General features: G+C 39.1%; 1 protein-coding gene across 4 annotated transcripts in view; it reads right to left on the bottom strand.

Annotated features, from left to right (window-relative positions):
* The window catches only part of LOC134350514 (tyrosine-protein phosphatase non-receptor type 14-like), a 263,210-nt gene that overhangs the window by 171,516 nt on the left and 70,088 nt on the right, over window positions 1–21,606 (bottom strand). For 2 of the 4 annotated variants that reach the window (XM_063055788.1, XM_063055787.1), the window contains one exon: window positions 1,258–1,567. In XM_063055788.1, coding sequence (XP_062911858.1) covers window positions 1,258–1,431 — 174 coding nt within the window. In that variant the 5' untranslated portion in view covers window positions 1,432–1,567. Of the gene's footprint in view, window positions 1–1,257; window positions 1,568–4,143; window positions 4,268–16,316; window positions 16,367–21,606 lie in introns of those variants that run through there. The other 2 variants (XM_063055789.1, XM_063055790.1) reach the window with 2 other exon arrangements.

The raw sequence follows: 21,606 nt of genomic DNA, 5'->3' as shown, positions 1-21,606 counted from the left end.
TAAAAACTGAATTACAGTAAAAATAAATATATATACACACTCATAACAGTTAAATTAAATAAGTAGTTCAGAAATAGAAAGGGAAAAAAAAGTGAGGTAGTGTTCATGGGTTCAATGTCCATCAGAAATCCAATGGTACAGGGGAAGAAGCTGTCCCTGAATCATTGAGTGAGTGCCTTCAGGCTTCTATAACTCTTTCCTGATGGTAGTAATGAGAAGAGGGCATGTCCTGGGTTTTCACTATTGTGCCTTTGTTTCTATAAGAACAACCTAGAATTTCATTCAGTGATCCTCTTCATGATTGATATATTACCCTTTGATTACATCATCAAAAATCATAGAACAAATTTCTAGCTTGTATACCAATTTACCACCTAACCCCAACATTCTTAAGAAAGAATGAAGGATAACTTTTCTTAATTTGGTATGCTGGTTCATGGCAATTTTATTGATATGCCATGCTCATTGTACAGCTGATGTCCATCCTTAAGAGCAGGGGTTCCCAACCTTTTTTATGCCATGGACCCCTACCATTAACTGAGCAGTCTGTGGACCCCTGCTCTAGACATAACCTTCCATCACCTGAGCCCTGTACTTTGTAATATTCTCTCTTAGCATCACAGCATCATCATTTCCTCATTTTTTTTTTTACAAATTACTACTTTTTCAACTTTTCCCCAGCTTATCCTCACCAATCATTTCCTATTTTCTCTGTCGACTGCCTTATATTTCACATTGAGATGGTCCTTTAGAAGTGAGAAGAATATAGAAATGAAAATTATCGCATGTATTTGTTAACTGTTTAACAACCTTGTCCACGAGGAAAAATTGGCAGAAATGCTGAATTACGTTAATAAACCAGTGTTCAATACAAACTGCATAATTTAGACAAAATAAATCTTAAGATTTGATAAAATTCCTATAATTAACATTTATCCTGTATGAACTAATGGATAAAAGATGGAAAGGGAGTATATAACCATGGCATGTCTCCTGAATGTATTCGTGAGCCAAATACTACTCCTGTCTCAAATACTCCTTAGAAGAAAAAAATACTTCAAGTGAACATTTGCCACATTATCACTTTATTAATTATCAATTAAATGTACTGTGGTTCATTATGTCCAGCTGATATTTGGGTCATATAGCAGCTGCGTTATTCCAGGATTTTCTTTTCCTTCCGAGAAACAGTTAAGCGATAAACCCATGTTTTTCCATTATCATTGTTTAGCATATCCGTAAGTGGGGTTCACCTACCTCACGCAATTCCAGTCGCTGAGCCACGGCCTCCAGGCATTCCTGACCTGTGCTCTCCACAGACAACGTGCACTCTATGACACTGCTGTCCAGCAGTCGAATGCGTGTTACAAAGCAATTCTTGCTCAGGACATTGTAACGCCTGGTCCTCCTCAGCTTCAGCCTGAAAGGCATCGCTCACTTGCCTTGGAAGCAGTGTTTCTCAGAAATGAATCCCTTAAACAGGTTGCCAGTTATCTCACAGCTCCTTTTCTGCCAAGGGTGTAAACAGCCGTGCCTTTCCTGGTGACATTTAAGAATCTGAAGCTTCCTGTGGAAAATAAGGTTGGAATCAGTCAGAACCAATGAGGGAAAAAAAACTGCATCAATGTGTTAAACAAGTTTAAACTAGAGGCACAGTTCACTCACACATTTAAAACCTATTTTTAAAAGAAGAAATCATAATTAAAAATCTGCTTCAAAAATTCGTCCTTGTTAACAGATAACTTATTTTCCACCTTGTGAAAAAATATTTCCATTACCAAATTTTGCTAATGTTTTCAAAACTATCCCCAGTTCGAAAATGTAGGCAAACATTTTGAAAGACATAAATAAAAGGCAATTTTATGATATTTGACATTTATCTCAAATGAACTTATAATATTCTTAAAAGGAGACATAATGAAAGAACAACAGATCAAGAGGCCAATTCATTCCACATTCTTATTTAATGTGACAAGAATGCAACCACAGCACAAGCAAAGAGGGATGTGCATCAAACTATTCAGCACTGACACTAAAACTATCAGAATCTTTTATCAGTCTCCATCCGCCAAAAACAGAATTTCCCAGAGGCCAACCATTTAATTCCTGTTCTCATTCCTGTTCTAACATGTGGGTCCATTGCCTCCTCTTTTGTCAAGCTGAGGCCACTCTCAGAGTGGAGAAGCAACACCTCTTATTCCATCTCGGTGGCCTCTAATCTGATGGCATGAATATTGATTCCTCCTTCCCGGTAATTATATTTTCTTCTCCCCCTACTCCCTTCCCTCTTCTTCTATTTCCCACTCTGGCCTCTTGCCTCTCCTCCTCACCTGCCTACCACCTCCCCCTGGTGCCCCTCCTTCTTCCCTTTCTCCCACTGCCTAGTCTCTTCTACCAGATTCCATCTTCTCCAGCCCTTTACATTTCCTACGGACTTGGCTTCACATATCATCTTCTAACCTGTCCTCCTTCCCCTCCCTCCACTTTCTTATTCTGACATCTTCCCCCTTCCTTTCCAGTCCTGATGAATGGTCTCGGCCCAAATTCCCCTCTATAGATGTTGACTAACCTGCTGAGTTCCTCCAGCATTTTGAACGTGTTGCTCTAGATTTCCAGCATCTGCAGACTCTCTTGTACTTATGAAGTTAAAACTAGGTGTTCAACTACAGATACCCCTTTCCCCAGCCAATATCTTGTTATCTTGATCTAAACTGCCACATTACAGCAAGTCCCATCATTAGGTTGAGATGGTAAACGAAGGTTGGATTTGCTCTCTGAGCTAAATTGTAAGGCGTCCATTTCTTTTTTCGGTATTATCCCTTAGTCAACATCACAAACATCAGACTATTATTCATAATAATTATCAACTTTCTATGCACATTTCGGCCACTGTATTTTCCACCATGACAGAAACTAAATTTTTAAGATGTTTCACAGCTGCAAAGAACTTTGGATGATGCATCAAATCAAATCAAATCACAATATGAACAAGTCAGTTTTTCTGATCACAAAGATACATCACCTGCTTATCATTACGTTAAAAATACAGTTTGGAAACCACTCTTTCAGGTTTTTTTGTGTCAAACAATCCACTGATAGCTTTCAAATTTACTGTTGAGTACTTTAATATATTTAGGACAGGTTAGCCTGAGTAAATGATTTACCAGAAAGTCATTCCTCTATCTAAACGTCTGATGTAGTGCATGCTAGTTAGCTGCTGATTAACAATGAACAACAAATCCAAAGAGTTCAATATAAGCACAGAAAGTAAAACAACAAAAAGAAAAATCATTTTTCAACCATTTTGGATTAATGATGAAAGCTGCAGTCTTCCAAATTCAGGTGAACATCACATTTATCAAAGTGAGAAAATGTGTGACTGCAAATTAACGAATAGACCATTAAATATGTTTCTACTCCAGTCAAAATCTGCTTAAACTTCCACATGCAGTAAGCTGGCATTGTTTGCATAAATTACTCAAAGAAAATGTGCAATTGATTCTTGAAAACTGTAAAATGCTGAAGGACAAGTCACTTAGCAGCTCCCAGTCTGAAGCCTTTCATTTTGATCTCCAGTCATTGTTATGTACTTAACAAAACACTACAAGCATGTTGTATCAACTAGAACAGGCTTAATATATGAAAAGAAATTGTTTTGAAACATAATCCTATTTGATCAAAAAGCCTTTGTTGTAGGCTTTGACATGAATTCCCCCCCACCCTTAATTTACTGCTAGTTGAAAAATGTGAAAGGCCATATGAAGAGAAACAAAGACAGTATGGCACTAAAGTATCACTTGCCCCAATCAAGATAGAAAGACAATCAAATTACTGAAATTTATGCCTCACATCCTGCAATGACAAACAGATATACCAGCCCTGTTCTCCAATCCAACCAATTTGCCATCTTCTATGAGAAATGTTGCACTGGTGAAACCATGTTTATTTATTTCATTGTCAGCAATTCATAATAAAGAAAATAAACTTTTTAAAACAATAGAAATTAAAAGTTTTGTGGTGAGATATAAAATGCAATTACGTGGAAAAATGAAAAATCGGGCAAAAATTTTTAAATATATCACAATGTTAATTTACACACACACACACACACACACACACACAATTCATGCGCTAAAACAGTACCTGCGCAGTTCCTATCAGAACCTGTGCACACAGCAAACAGTTGTCATATTGTTGACAGTTTGGAGGTGGTCAGACCACAACGAACCTCTCTCCACTGCAGCAACAAGCAAGCTGAAGGCGGCTGCTGCAGAGATGAGGGAAAATGCCAGATAAGAAGCAATCTCCAAGTGTACATGATCATTGTCATAAAACTTAATACACTAATTGACTTCATGTCACCAGAGGAACTTAATCATTGCAACGTATCAACTGATCAGTTTGGGAAACTTTGAGGAGACACAGTGATGCTCCTTCATGAATATTGAATATTGAAAACTGAATCTGCCAGACACAGGGTTAAATCAGATTGCTCATTTTCTTGCACCTAATAAGTGAAGGTTGCTGATGGACCTTTCTTTAAAAAAAGCATTCAGTAACCACAGAAATAACTTCTGTGGGCACTCAGTGGTCACTTTATTAGATATACCTGTACACCTATTTGTTAATGCAAATATTTAATCAGCCAATCATGTCGCAGCAATTCAATGTATTAAAGCATGCAGATATGGTCAAGAGCTTTAACGTGGTGGTTTGAGCATCTCAGAAACTGATCTCCTGGGATTTTCATACACAAGTGTTGACAGCTTACATAGAATTGCGTGAAAACCAAATTAAAAACACCCAGTGAATGGTTAATGAGAGGTCAGAGCTAACAAGGCAACAGTAATTCAAATAACCACACATTACAACAGTGGTGTGCAGAAGAGCATCTCTGAATGCACAACACATCGAACCTTGAAGTGGATCGGCAACTGCAGAAGACCACGAGCGTACACTTAAAGGCATCTTTATTAGGTACAGGAGGTATCAGAGTCAGATTTAATATCACTGGCGTACGTCATGAAATTTGTGCTTTTGTGGCAGCTGTGCATTGCAATACATAATTTAAAAAACCTAAATTACAATAAAACACACACACACACACACACACACAAAATGGTCCACTGTCCATTCAGAAACCTGATGGCAGTAGGTTAAGAAGCTGTTCCTGAACCATTTAGTGTGTCTTTAGGTTCCTGTATCTCCTTCCTTCATGTAGCAAAAAAGAGGACAAATTCTGGCTGATGGGGTCCTAAATTGCAGATGCCGCCTTTTTGAGGCATTGCCTTTTGCAGATATCCTTGTGCCCCCCCCCATTATCCTCAGCCCACTGCTGTACACTCACACACAACTGCACGATCAAATAGCTGAGTAATCGCATTGTCCAGTTTGCCAAAGACACAGCAGTGGTGAGGCTCATCACCATCAATGTTGAGATGGCCTATAGAGAGGAGGTGGAACAGCTCAAGGCCTAGTTCCAAGTAAGTAACCTCTTCCCTAATGTCAATAAGAAAAAAGGAGATGATTAACGACTTCAGAAGAACTCACCCTACTCTTTACATTGGCGCACAGCTGTGGAAATCAAACTCCTGGGAGTGCACATCTCATACAATCTCTCATGGTACTAAAGCACATTCTACACATTCAAAAAAAGCTCACCAATGCCTCTGCTTTCAGAGGAGACTGGACGCAGTTGGACTATGCACATTAATACTCTCAATCTTCTGCAGATGTGCAGTAGAGAGAATCCTCATATCCTGCATCATTGTGTACTATGGAAACTGCACTCTGTTGTAGGTTCTACCACAGCTAGACAAAACCGCTCGATGTATCACCTGCCCCAACCTATCTGCCATCAAGGACACATATGCAGAAAGGTGCCAGAAACAAGTAATCAATATCATAAAGGATTCCCACCCACTCGGTTCATGGATTCCTTGTCCCACTTCCATCAGGGAGGAGGCTACATAGCATCCACGCCAGGACCACCAGACCCAAAAACAGTTATTTTCCCCCCAAGCAGTAGGGCTGATCAACACCTCCACTGCACCTCCACCCCACAATCACCACTACTTTATTAATTTCCTGACAGAGTCACCTTACGTACAGACACTCCTGCACCTAGAAACAGTTTACATACACACCTGTGTGCTGAAAGTAACATTAAACAATCTTGACATGTAGATGCTATTTCAAAACACTTAAGTTAAACAATAAGTGACGCTATTAAACTATCTCAAATCCTTGCCACATTCACAAAAAGATACATTTGTAAGTACTAATACTTCACTTTGGTGTTGAACAGTTCAGTGTTACCTATCTTGATACTTCCTCAAATTTAAGGAGGCCAGAATCAATAAATTGCTGTTTAATACTATCATCAGAAAATACTCTGTTAAAAAATGCACCCAATATTGGAATTTTCTGATTTGCAATTACAGTATCTTTGTAAAATGGCTTTGTGGTCATAATATTTGAAGCACAATTAACTTCATGACAGATTCAAGAACACATTGAAGCCAGACAACAAAAGATGCCTTCCAGGGATTGATCTCACAATATTTGATCTTCAAAGCATAAATGCATCACCAGTACAATGTGGGAGTCAAAGTTTAAGATAATATCTATTGATTAAATGCACATTACCTTTCTTTAATCTTAACTAAAAGATCAGTAAAAACCTCTTAGGCTTCTTGTAAAGAAAATATTTAATGCTTTTAATGTAATTAAAGTATTGAGATCCTCCAACAACTTTTGACCTAGGATCTAAATCCCCAAAGTCCATTTCCAAAAGCATTGAGGTGACTTTCTCCAAACCTGTTGTAATGGCTCTGGGAGGAAATTCACCACTGCCTGCTCAAGGGCAAGTAACGACGGGCATTGCTTGCAGCACCCAGATCCCAAGAAAATGAGTGATAAAAATGTATACATTACAAAAAAAATCAAAAAAATCTTCATCCTTTATACTTTGGCAGAGATGCAAGATTGCTCCTTTACTGTTTGACCAAACAAGTAATTAACTAAGATCAGGCCTAGCTTTCTTCCAGTAATGCAAATTAGTACCTGAGAAGGAAAAGGGGGTTCGTAGACACTGCCTTAGATTGGTGACATTATTGTACTGCTACTACAATAAGTAAACAGTATATTATTCAAATTAGCATCAGCTACATGATAGATCCTACGTTAGTACGTAAACTTTTTTTCACATATTTTTTCATACATCTGTGTTACTTTTCATGCTTCCCCCCCACCCCCCCAGAAACCTTAAAGGCTATTTTCATAGAATAGTAACAAATCCTAAACAGATAACCTCCTTTTGGCAGGATGAAATGAGCCATCCCACCACACCAGTCGGAACAAATGAATTGCAGAGAATGCTTTGGAAAGATAATAATCTGAGCAATAAGTTAAAAGTATCTCGTTCTCAGTTTCGCATTGTATGCATTTGTTAACGTCCTATACACTTTACTACCTCTCTTTCAACCATTTCATAAAAAGTATGGGCAATAAAATTCACCGAGTTTTGTAATAAATCCTTTAGACCACAATGTGCTGTCACTGCTCTTCCTCTTAGAAATGCAAACGTCTTCAAAACAGCTGCAATTGACATAGGACACCACACACAAAAACACACTCTTTTAAAAGACATCATGAGCAGAATGGCCATCAGGTGGAATGTAACTGTACATTGCAAATTGAGCTCTTATGGAAGTCTCATATAGCAATCACATTTAATAAGTATGTGAAGAGACAAGAGCCTCAGCTTAAACTGCAATCCATTTTGCTGAGGCTCTCAGATCTCTATCCAGACACCAAGATGTTTCACTCACTCTCCTCAACGCATATTTTAATCTTTAAAAATTCATATGTATAATACTGTGCAAAAGTCTTTTCTCCGTAAAGTGAAGGTATTTTCAAAATAATAAAATTAAAAGGTTCTACATATCGATGTATTTACTGTTTACTGCTCTTTATAGTTTTAAAAAAACTGTCAATATTTGGGTGACCACCCATTGCCTTTAAAACTGCATCAATTCTCTTAGATAGACTATCATGAAGTTTTATAGGAAAATTGGCTGCTAGATTGTTCCAAGCATTTTGGAGAACTTGTCACAGTTCTGCTGAGTTTAGCTGTCTTGCTTGGAAGCAGGGCGAAGTTAAGATGGTGCTAAACAGCGACTTCTTTGCTTGCATCTTCAGAAACAGCTCTATTTCTATCTTTAGTAACTTTATTTTTCCCTTTCAGGGTTCTTTTGAAGACCCTGACCTGGAGTTACACGCTGACTTCGGTTTTTTGTGGGAAAGGGACCCGCTCCCAGGGTTCCATAACTAGGCGTTGTTCAGCACATCAATGGTTCAGCCTGAGAGTCTGGCTTGAATTCGGAAGTCTAAGATCTTGGGGTTCTGGAGACGGGCAGATCAAAGGTCGGTGTCACAGCAGGAGACCCGTGTATCGTTGGGGTAGTCAGGATATCTGCTATGGGCCCGAAGACCCGAGATCTTTGAGATCTTTGGACTTTTAACATCGTAAACCAGCGAGTTGTTTGTTGTCTTCCCACTCACCGGTGAAAAATGGATACACATCTTTCTCCCTTATTAGGGAGAGAGAGAGAGAGAATCTGCACTATGTCGTATGCCGGATGACAGGCAAAGTCTTTCAGGTAACTGCAAGTCTGTGTCTTTGTTATTGCCTTGCTCATGCTGAATGCTCAGTGGCAGTGCCCATGCTTGCTTTTTTATTGCCGGTGGGGGGAGGTGGGGTTGTTGCTTGCTGCCACTTACGCATGGGAGGGAGGGGAGCTGGGGTGACATTGGGGTTCTAACATTTATCTGTCGCTCATTCTTTGGGGCACTTCTTTGTTTTCATGGATGCTTGCAAAGAAAAAGCATTTCAGGATGTATATTGCCTACATTTCTCTGACACTAAATTTGACCCTTGAACCTTTGATCTGGCTCTACAGATTACCCCTGACGGACTCGATGTTGCTGAGATCAGGGCTCTCTGGAGGCCATGCCATCTGTTGCAGAACTCTTTGTTTTTCTTTTTGCCGAATATAGTCCTCAACAACCTTGGCCATGTGTTCGGGGTCACTGTCCTGCTGCAGAATGAAGTTGGGACCGATCAGACACTTTCCTGATGGTATTGTGTGATGGAGGAGAATCTGCTTGTACTTCTCAGCATTGAGGATTCCAATAATTCTGACCAGATCACCAATTCAATTTGCAGAAATGCAATCTCAAACTTACAGGGAACCTCTGACATGCTTCACTTTTGGGTGCAGACACTCATTTATGTAGCACTCTCCGGCTCTTTCTTGGACAAACTGCCTCCTGTTTAAAATTTTGACCCAACCAGTCCAGAACACTTGCTGCCAATGTTCAGCACCCTAGTCCTCGTGTTTTAGTGCAAAGGTGAGTCTCTTGGCTTTGTTTCCACTTCGGAGGAATGCCTTTTTGGCAGCAACTCTTCCATGAACACCACTTCTGACAAAACTTCTCCAGACTGTAGAGGGGTGTACTTGAGTTATAGTGATTCCTGCGTGTTCACAGCTGATAGCAGTACTGGACTTCTTCCGATTTAGAAGGGGTGTCAGCTTGATGTATCTCTCGTCTGCTACACTTAGATTCTGCGGCTGACCACTGTGCTTCCTGTCCTTAAACTTGCCTGTTTCTTTGTGCTTCTCCAGAAGAGCTTGGACAGCACCTCCTGGAACTCATGTCTGCCGCAAAATTTGTTACTGATGCAGGATGACAACCTTGTGTCTTGTTGCTACGCTCGTCTTTGCCATGGTACAAGAATTGATGACTTGAAGGTCACACTGTCACACTGTCACACCTACCACACCCTCACCTTTTAGTTTGGTTGTCCTTCACCCAGTTTGATTCATTTTACACCCATTTCTGTTTCAGTTAATCAGTTTAGTTCATTCAACTCAATATGTCATTGATCATTAGCACCTGTTTGGTACCTCTGTTTAATCATGTACGAGGCTACATTTAAAGTAATCCAGTTTCTATTTGGAAGTGGTCTATTACTTACTTTCTTTAACAAAATACAAGTTTCTCTGTAACTTTTTTTTAGAAAAATAATATTTGGAAATCTAAATTTTCCTCTTTTCTTTCGACACAATAATGCAGAAGACAAGAAAATCTAAATCTAAATTTATATTTAAAAAAATCTAGGGTAACTAAGACAGCACTGTGCTTCTGTGACTCCTGTTGAAATACAAGGCAAGGTTTGGTTTTTACATATCCAAAACATATTTTCTATTTCATTGCCATTGTTAGGTTCAACCCAAAGGAATTTCAAACCTGGAATCAAACACTTTGATGCATTACACATTCTATTGCTGTTGATATTTAAGTATTTAAGTACCATCAACATAAGCACCTGCACTGGTCATTAATAATTAACTAGGGAAGATATGACATGTACACCGAGACCAGATTTGAGAAATGACACCAGTCAGGTTCTTCAAGAAAATGCTGAAGGAAAATTACAAACTCAATTGGTCCCCTCTACATTGGGGAAAGAGATGCAGATTGATTTGCAGAGCATCTGCCGGCAGCCTGAGCTTTATATTAGCTGCCATGTTAATGTTCCATCCTGCTCTCACCCCCAATCAGATCTCTTGGTCTGCAACTTCATGTGCTGTTACACTGAGGCCCAAAGCAAGCACCATATCTTCCATTTAAGCAGATTACAACTTTTTGAACTTAACATATTTTACAATGTGACACTCCTTGATTTCTCTCTGTATTAACTGACCCCCTTTGATACTAGTTTATTTTTTCTCTTCCCTCACCCTTTATTTTCTCTCTGGGAGCCTGACATCCTGGGCATGTCGCCCTGCTCTCAATTATATATTTTCTACCTTCTGCTGCCTACGTTCTCACTCTCAAACTGCCTCCTGTTTACTCAGTAATCTGTAAACAAGATTATCTGGTGATCCCCATGGTCATCTTTGTTTTACCCTATCAGAGACATACCACTACCCTCCCTCTAGGCAGTTTAGAAAGCTTCTTTTCTCTTATTCCCTGTTCTGAAACTGCAGCATGTTTAAACAGTCTGCAACTGAAATGTTGACTGTTTTTATCCCCAGAGATGTAGAGTATTTCTAACATTTTCTGATTTTAAAATACAAGTTAACCTTGGCCCTTTTCTATATCAACCACCACTGGGCAAAAATACCCTCTTGTACATCCTCAGGAAAAGATACATGGCAGCTCTGCTCACCTGTTGGTAAGCAGATGGATAACACAGGTGTGAAAATGTTGACATCACCGTATAATGTCCGAATAATCGCTAAAGGAAAGAATTAAATGTTTCCCACAAAACTTCATTGGGGAACAGGTTATCAAGCCACTTCACAGCAAAATTCTATCCAATTTGCCTATGGCATATTTAAGGTAGGAATACTCCAATGCTCCATTTGAGACGCAGCTACGTTCCCTGACACCATTCTCTTCTTGAACGTGCAACAAAATTTGCTTGGCGGAAGTTAATCACTGGGCTATTGGGAAATAATTTGACATAGGAGGAGATCATTCAAGATCCATGTTGATTCCCAACACACCAATCTTATCAGTCTAAATACCCACAACTGTGTAGCTTAATGGCTCTCACATTTTGCGTAACTGGGGTTGACAGGGAAAATAAATCAGCTATGAAGGAATGGCATCGTAGAGTCGATGGGCCAAATAGACTAGTTCTGCTCCATATGGTCTTACATAATCTCCTTTGACCTTTTGCTACCTCCCTACCCTAAGGGGCAATTTACAAGAGCCACTAACCAACTAAGTGTGTCTATTGGATATGGGAAGAAACTGGAACACCCTGCATTCACCAAGAGAACCTACAAACTCCACAAAAACAGCATTCAAGGTCAGGGTCAATGCTGGGTGCCACTAACTGGCCTTCTAAACCTCCTCTTAGAAGTAGTGAACGCAACGTACATATACAAAAATGCAGCTTGTTTAAACTGAGGTGTCCACAACACACGTTTCTGAAATGAGATTTTTAAAACAGGGGACTCAATTAACCTACCAGAGTTGATTTTGTTGCTTTAAACTCAGATTTTGCCACTTTAATCCAGATCAGCTACATGGGCTCCAGAAGAAAAATTCTATGAAAGGCTTTAAAGCTTTATGGAATACAAACTGGAACAATTAATCAAACCAGGTCACCATTCAAATTCACTCACTGAGATTTGCCACTTGGAATGTTCGAACCCTGCACCAAGCTGGTAAGCTAGAAAACGTAAAATTAGAAATGAAGAGGCTAGAAGTCAGCATCCTTGGCCGAAGTGAAATAAGATGGAAAGGCACTGGAGTATTCCAATCAGACAACTACAAGATGATATACTCTGGTGAAGATAAACATGAAAAGGGTGTCGCAATCATCTTAGACAAAGAAACATCCAAGAGCCTGCTAGGATACTGGCATATCTCAGACAGAATGATGCTAATCAAACTTAAAGGGCAACAAAACAATATCTCTATCATCCAAGTATATGCACCCACAATGGAAAGCTCAGAGGAAGAAATTGATGCCTTCTACCACTCCCCAGACAAAGCACTAGAAGAATGCAAATCACAAGAAGCCACCATAGTCATGGGTGACTTCAATGCAAAAGTTGGTGAGGGAAGAGAAGACCATATTGTTGGAGACCAGGGATTGGGAGAAAGAAATGAAAGAGGAGAAAAGCTTATATCATGGTGTAAAACAAACTATCAGATAATCACCAACACTTGGTTTAACCAACATCCAAGAAGGAAATGGACACGGAGAAGCCCGGGTGGGAACAACAAAAATCAAATCGACTACATAACAATCAATAACAGATTCAAAAACTCAATAACTCAATCTGAAAGCTACTCTGGAGCAGACTGTGGAAGCGACCACATACCGGTCATTTGCAAAATGAAAATAAAGAGAAAATTAAAGAAACCAAAAAGATCAGAACCACTGGATTATCAACAACTACAAAACAACCCTCATCTGAAAACAGAATACACAATCAAGGTGAAAACCCGTTTTCGATTGCCGCAGGATGAAGGAGGCAAATCTTCCTGGGACATACTGAAGGAATCCATGGTTGTAGCTGCAAAAGAAACCATCCCACGAAAAGAACGGAAAAGTAAGAAGAAATGGATAACTGAAGATATAATACAATTGATGCAACAAAAAGAGACCATCAAACTAAGAGACAGTGAAGAATACAAACAACTTGATAAGACAAAAAAAAAAGAAAATACAGAGAAGCTAACGACGGATGGCTAAATGAGAAATGCTCAGAGATAGAAATGCTACAAGCCCATAACCCTGGAACAAAGTAAGATTAAAGAACTAACGGGGAAATTATCTTGCTCAGCAAGTGGATGCATCAAGGCAAAAGATGGCAGCTTAATTATGAACAAAGAGGAAATCCTAAACAGATGGACAGAATATATAAAAGAACTTTTTGAAGACCAAAGGGGAGAAAAACCGAACATAAAGAAGAATCTTGAAGGACCTAGCATTCTAAAATCAGAAATTCGAGCAGCCGTAAATAAAACAAAACATAACAGAGCAACTGGTCCAGACAACATCGCTGTTGAAATGATACTGGCCTTAGAAGATTTTGGAATAGAGAAAATAGCAGAAATAGCAAATGAAATCTATGATCATGGGGAGATACCTGATGATTTAAGTAAATCAATGTTATTCACATTTCCAATGAAAGAGGGAGCAACAGAATGTGAGTTACATCGTACAATAAGCCTGATGAGCCACGTGGCAAAAATTATTCTCAGAGTAATCATGATGAGAGCAAGACACTGTATAAAACCAGCAATCAGTAAAGAACAATGCGGCTTTGTGGAAAACACTGGAACCAGAAGTGCAAATTTCATGCTACGGATGATCTGTGAACGAGCCATCCAGGTACAAAAAGACATCTACCTATGTTTCATTGACTATACATAAGCTTTTGACACTGTCAGACAGCAAGATATTCTAGAAATGCTTCAAGATCTTGACATAGATGGGAAAGATATAAGTTTCTTAAGAAACTTATACTGGGACCAGACAGCATCGATCAGAATAGAAGGAGAAGTGAGTGAGTATGTGAATATCATGAGAGGAGTCAGGCAAGGTTGTGTCTTTTCACCAGACTTATTCAACCTGTATAGTGAAAATATCTTGAGAAGTATCAAAGACATCAAAGGATTCACAATTGGAGGCCATAATATAAATAACATCAGATATGCTGATGACATCATACTAATAGCTGACTCAGAAACAAAACTTCAAGGACTACTCACTATAGCGGCAGCAGAAAGTAATTGCAGAGGCCTCTCAACCAACACCAAAAAGACAGAAAGCATGGTCATCTCCAGAAAGACAAACATCCCACAATGTGTGATCAAGATCAGAAATACAAACATCAAACAGGTCAACAATTTCAAATATCTTGGCAGCCTAATAACAAGTAATGGCAGGTGTGACACAGATATCAAATACAGAATAGCAATGGCGAAATAAGCTTTCCAAAAAATGAAGACCATATTAACAAACAGAAAGATGAGCACGTACACTAAAAACAGAATACAGCAGTGCTACATTTATTCTATGCTGACTTATGGAAGTGAATGCTGGACCATTTTTCTAGCAATGGAAAAGAGACTAGAAGCAGCTGAATTATGGTTCTACAGGAGAATGTTAAAAATATCATGGACCACACACACATCAAATGAAGAAGTTCTTAGAAGAGCCCAAACAGTTCGATTACTCATACCAACAATAAGAGGAAGACAACTCAGATTCCTGGGACACATCATGCGGAAAGATGAACTAGAAAAACTCATACTCTCTGGAAAGATTGAGGGGAGTAAACCTACAGGAAGACCTCGGCTTATGTACATCAAAAGCCTAGCCAGGTGGCTACATAGAGGAAATGGAAGTCATCCAAAAAACGAAGGATAGATCTATATGGAAAACCATGGTCACCAAAGTCTGCATCGGATATGGTACCAGTCAAGCTATCAGTCAAGTACCAGAACTAAGTCAATTCAATACCCATTGCTAAAGGAAGATTTTTGCAGAGCTGAAGAGAAGATTCCAAGATATACTGTGATGAATAAGTATCATCTTGAATTTCAGATTTCTGAATATGTTCAATAAGGATACTATTGTTGTGGAAGTTCCAAAAAATTCCAGGTCAAAAGCAAACAGAATCCCCACAATATCTAATAGGAATATTCACTTCGGCATCTGTTATACCACTGCAATACTACTCTACATAGCACAGAGATATGATTGGCATCCCTTAACAGGATTTAATAGTAAATGTAATATTAAAACTTATGTAACCCTCAGGTTCAGCCAGTACACGTTTGTCTAGGGGAAGACAGCCTCTGGCCCAGCCAAACTGAGAAATCACATTTGTGTGGCTGCTGCTTGATGTGTTGCCCAGTTATAAATCTGAACCACAAAATATCAGACAGTTCACCATATGTAATTAAACAAATGAACTTTATAAAGTCTTAATCTGACTATAGGGTTAGTGAAGAAAATAAAAAGGGCCCATTTTAATGAAACAGTCTAAAGTGCATGTCGGAGCTCATGGAATCATCCAACTCCCATTGACCTCCTTCAAGCGTCGCTAACCTTCGGACCCTCGCTCCAAGTACACTCCATCTGGTGGTCTACCGACTCTCTCCCCTCGCGTCTTCTCTCTTCATCTCTCGCTGACAAGAGACCGCGAATCCCTTCTCTCAGACCCACAAGAAAGAAACAACATGCCTCTCATTGGATGGCACACATTCCAAAGCCTCCGTTATCTCCAGTCATAACCCAAACACTGCTGCTACAGAGAAACCATTATATTAGCAGTGAAAGATTACAGAGAGGCCATTACATTAGCAGTGAAACATTACAGCACGTTACACTTAAAACATCAGTCTCTCTAGAAAGAGTAGTCTAGATTAACCATAGGAAGTTGCCTGATGTCACTTGCAGGTTTTACAAAGGCCTTACACTTAACCGAAACATTGTCAAACAGAAACTCTATATGCATGCTTAGGTTAACGTAATTTATAATTTCCCCTGTTCATTTTCTCACTGTCTCTACCCACTGACCAAATCATTTGCGCAGTTATTTTAAAAAGAAACTCTACTCATATACACAATAAAACTAGGAAATAAAATGATCTTCGGGCCAATTAAATCAATGTTTTAAGCTCGTGTACAAGGATCTCCGAAGGTTGCAGCAGATCAGAAGCGCTGGTGAACCTGATGCCAAGACTGAGAAACTCTGTAACAATGTCAATACCTCCTTAGGGGTGTGGACCAGCTCCCTCCTGTCTGCCTGAACGACAAAATCATATTATTCCAGATCTGGTGGATCCTTAGCAAGCTGTAGCATGGTCAAATGGTTAAACCTAAATATCAGCGTAGCAGCAGTTTAGGTATGTCAGAGAAAAATGAGCGTGTCACCAAATAATACCAGTCCTTAACTTTCTTGGCCTTGATTGATGGCAGTTTAGCCTCTGCTTGTCACCACAAGCTGCAATTTTACTATTTCTCTTTCCTAGGGGGAAAAACAACTCCATTTCAGATATCATGTCTGTTCTTGTTATACCTTCTGCTAATGGAATGTTGCTCTGGATGCAATCCAGCATTCCATTTTAGGCAAAACAAACAAAACAGCAACTGAAGGTAATATGTAATCCTAAACCAGACAATTTAGAAAGGCAACTGTGGACTAAGTCTAAACAGTCAGAGATATTTGTGTTGTGTGCACTGCAGCCTCCAGCCATTTTCTCTCAAAAGACACCACAGTAAGCATGTACCCAATGGAACCTGAGAGTATATTCATTATCCTGACTATCCAACAAGTTTAAAAGATTCGGCAAGATGGAAGGCATTACAATTTCTGCCTCTTCCAATATATTCCCAAAGTATCTGCTCTTAAAGTTATTTCATAACCCAATAAACAATTTCCACAAATTACCTTCTAAATACAGCTTTTATCTTTTTCTCCCTTATCACAAAAATATTGCCAGCATGTTGCAATGATTAGTTGACTGCTACATATTAATGGTAGCCTGTAAAATTACAGTTCTCCTCTCCTCTCCAACATCACTTTCTTTATGAAGCCATCAAGTATGTTACAGATTATTAGTCAGCATTATTTGATGGAGACAAAGCCTGGAATCTTCCCCCAATGCAATTGAGATCTATTACTGCACAGCACCTACATCACAAAGCAAGTGATTCTAAGTGGTTGACTGTTTTGGTTTTGGGGGAAGGGGAAGTACAACCTTATAGAATTGCTCTGAAACAGGATTTCTATCAAATTTGCCAATTTCAGCAGATGGTAGGAAAAGCAACCCATATTTCAGGCAAAGATGGCTTAAGACTGTTTGTAAATCTGCCAAAGCAGGGGACCTACCTGGAGACTTGATTTTAATCAGTTTCTGACTCCATGCTTCCAGTTAAGTAACATCTACAAATGTGAAGTTCTGGCACAACATATCACATAAAACTTCCTTACCAACTTCACCACCCTCACCCTCCCATCCCAACAACCTCTAGTGGTTGACTATCTTTGAGAATCAGAACCAGGTTTATTAACACTAACATATGCTGTGAAATTTGTTGTTCTGTGGCAATATGGTCAAAAATGTAAATCTTTCCCCTCACATTCGAAATCGATGCCCCTTAGTTTTGGTCTCCTCTCCCTTGGGAAAAAGACTCATCATCCACCTTATCTATGTTTCTCATAATCTTAAACATTTCTATAAAGTTCCAGTCCTTCCATGTGAGGCAACATTGCACCTGTGAAACTGCTGAGATTGTCTGCTTCGTCAAGCAGCTCTTTGTGTGCATTGTTCTGGATTTCCAGCATCTGCAGAATTTCTCCTGCTTAAGACTTCTATAAGGGTACCCCTCATTTGCATAAATCTCAAGGAATAAGGCCAACCTCTACCTATAACTCAGTCCCTCTATTGGCAAGATCCTCTTAAATCTTTTCTGAACACTTGCCAGTTTAACCATGTCTTTCCAATAACAGAGTGACCAAAACTATACACTATACCCCAAGAGCAGAATCACTAATGACTTAAACAATTGCAAGGTATGTTCCAACTCTTATACTTAATGACCTGATTAATAAAGCCCAAAATGCTAAATGCCTATTTCACTGCCCTGTCTACCTGTGATACTGCTTTCAACAAATTATGCACTTGTACTCCTAAGTCCTTCCATTGCATTATGCTCCCTTTCGTATCTTACACTTCACAGTACAAGTCGTACATTGGCTTGGCTTTCCAAAATGCTTTGTTTCACTCTTACCTGTATTCAAATCCATTTGCCACTCCTCAGCCCAATTGCCTAACACATCCAGATCCCCATAATCTGCGTTATCCTTCTTCACTATAAACAATACCTAATTTCTGTCTTCTGCAATCTTACTGATCAAGCCTCATGCACTCACATCCAAATCATTTCAATACATAATCAAGAAGGGTATGTCCTCCAACCGCAGTGGCACATCAGTAGTTACTGTCCTCCTCCATTCCAAGAAACAACCTTAAACCACCAACCCCTGCTTCCTGCCCCTGAGCTAATTTTGAATCCACCTGACAAGCTTCTGTTAGCACTCCACGGGACCTAACCTCCAAGACCAGCCTACCACACAAGGCCTTGTCAAAAAACTCATTTAAGTCCAACCACACAACATCCATTTCCCTCCTCTCACTTACCCTTTTGGTTATTTCTTCAAAAAACTAAATTTTTTTTCTCAAGCATAACTTCTCACACAAAAAGCCATGTTGATGCCTTCTGATCAGACTTTGCCTATACAAATGCTGATAGGTCCTGCCCTTCAGGGTTCCTTCCAGTAACCTCTCCATACTCATATCAGGTTGACTGGCCTGTAGTTCCCTACATTGTCCTTGCTACTCTTAAAACAACAAAACAACATCAGTCACCTTATTTGGCTTTGGGTACTTTACCAGTGGCTGCCAATAAAGCAAATAACACTGCAAGGGCCTCTGAAGCCTCCCACAAAGTCCAAGGATGCATTTGGTCAAGCCTGGAAAGTTGGCCACCTTAATGCCCTGTAAGGCCACAAATACCTCAGGTACTTTCTCCCTGACAATATGAATTTCCTCTAAAACACCTCTTGAGGAATTAACATGACAAACTCTATACCAGGAAGATTTAGATTCCTCTCATAATAAACTCAGTGATATGATACCAGGTACCTATTTCTAATTGCTATCACCATAAATCATAGATAAGTACAAACGTCTGTATATAACTAATCGATAAATTTATAACATAAATGGGCAGGCATTTAAAGTTAGCTCATCTGTGTGTCTGAAACTGGAAAGATGGACTTACCTTGTAAAAACGAATCAGAACCATGTTTAATAACACCAGCATATGTTGTGAAATTTGTTATGTGCTGCAGTACATTGCAATACATTAAAAACTGTAAATTACAGTATATATTTTTTAAGTTTAATTAAATAGATAATACAAAAAGTGAATAAAAATAAACATGAGGTAGTGTTCATGGGTTCAATATCCATTCAGTAACCAGATGGCAGAGGGGAAGAATCTGTTTCTGAATCATTGAGTGTGTGCCTTCTGGCTCCTGTATCTCCTCCCTGATGGTAATAAAGCGGGTATGTCTTAGCTAATGGGAATTCTTAATGATGTATGCTACCTTTTTGAGGCATCGCTATTTGAAGATATCCTGGACATTGGGGAGGCTAGAGGCCATGATGGAGCTGACTGAGTTCACAACTTTCTGCAGCAGATTTTGATCCTGTGCAGTGCCCTTCCCCTTACCAGACAGTGATGCAGCCAGTTAGATTACACTCCACAGTACATCTGCAGAAATTTGCCAGTGTCTTTGGTGTTCAGTTGAAATCGACTGTTTCGAAAGTAATTCAAATTAGGGCACTACTCTACTAAATAGCTGAAACACATTCTATTGTTTTACCAATTAAGCCAGCAGGAGGGGAATCTGGGACTTTAGAAAGACTAGAGGTTCTGGAAACAATACCAATTGGCAGCCAGGTGTCAGTTCACCAGTGCAAATCTGCACAGGATGCATTCGTGTTCTATTATGACCAAAATGTAAGGAGGATTGTAGATTCTCCAATGCACTTTTACTTTTTCCCATCGCAAGCTCAGTAACAGAAAAGGTGCAGACTTCAGAAAAGAGCATCCAGCCATGTTTTTCTTAAATAGATGGTGAAAACAGAAAAAGGCAAAAGAAAAGAATATGGGTATATAGTGGGTTCAGGTTAATTGGGACACATTGGGATCAGTACATTTTGGCCCAATTAAGCAGCTGCTCCAGTTAGCCAAAGCTTCAAGGATGTAGTTAAAATGTATAAAGCAGAAAAAACTACCATTTAACTGGGTAAAAATTATGTATTTAAATGAAATACAGAACAAATTAGAACACTATCAATATTACTATAGCACTTTAAAACTGTGTATTAGTTCTTAATAGTTAACAAAGGAATTCATCCAGTGTACTTGCCATTTTCTTTTGATTGACTGTAAATTAACAAAATCAGCACTGACACCTAGTGCAGATAATGGACTGCCTTCATATGATTGCATCCTCCAAATCTTCATTTTCAGTTTAACATTCAAGATGATTGTGGATCCCTTCAAATTCTTCGTAGTTCCAAACTTGTTGAAATAGTGAAGTTGTTTTATTTTCACTTCAGGCCATTTTTGGCATCTCCAATCCTGAATGCTTGAAACCACGGTGAGCAAAACCATTCTGAATTGTCTTACTGCTTACTTTTTACGAACAGTGATAAGTGGTTTTGCTCACCGTAGTTCAGTGTTCAGTGATAAACACACGTAACTGAAGTTACTTAAACACTGTTTGCTCTTAAGTACAGTGGAATGTTTAACTGCCCCACAAGTGCATATGACCGATACTAGTTAGAAACTTTAAGCAACAGTCTCCTCTCCCAATTATGCAGCACAGTGCCCCAAATAAACAAAGGGAATCCCAGCTATTTTTCAGTTAGTTTTTGTTCTTTAAGGGTTCGTGCAAATACACCAATGGCACAATTAACCAGAACCCACTGTATTACCACTTTAAATAAGAGCCTCACAACAGGTACAGCTTATTTTTAAAAAAAACTTAATGAAAGGGTTCTACTTTTAAAGGCCTCCCATACAAAACATCCTGCACTCTTGGCAGTGGAATACCCTAGTCAATTCAAGTCAATCCACGATGCAAGTGACTCATACTGTGAGGAGAAAGTATAAAGTAAATAAAACTTTCTTAAACAAAGGTAACAAGATTAAAATATTGCTCATTTCTCAGTAGAAACATGTCATTATTAAACACCAGATACATAACCACATTATAATGGCAGCTTAGTTTTAATACCCGAGTAGTTGAAAATAGTCACATAGTTAGGACAATGAAATTCTTTTGTAGTGCACAACCTCCAATGACTGCAACCAGTTAATGAAAGGGATCTTTAGGGCGACAGTTTTACAACAAAAGCAACTTATTTTCTTTAAACAGTAGCTTTTAAAGTACTAAAAGGAATATGTAATAAATTAAAAGC

This window comes from Mobula hypostoma, chromosome 8, assembly GCF_963921235.1.
Source record: "Mobula hypostoma chromosome 8, sMobHyp1.1, whole genome shotgun sequence".
Taxonomy (NCBI): domain Eukaryota; kingdom Metazoa; phylum Chordata; class Chondrichthyes; order Myliobatiformes; family Myliobatidae; genus Mobula; species Mobula hypostoma.
The sequence above is the reverse complement of the archived record's forward strand: the minus strand, read 5'-3'. Positions and strand labels throughout refer to the sequence as shown.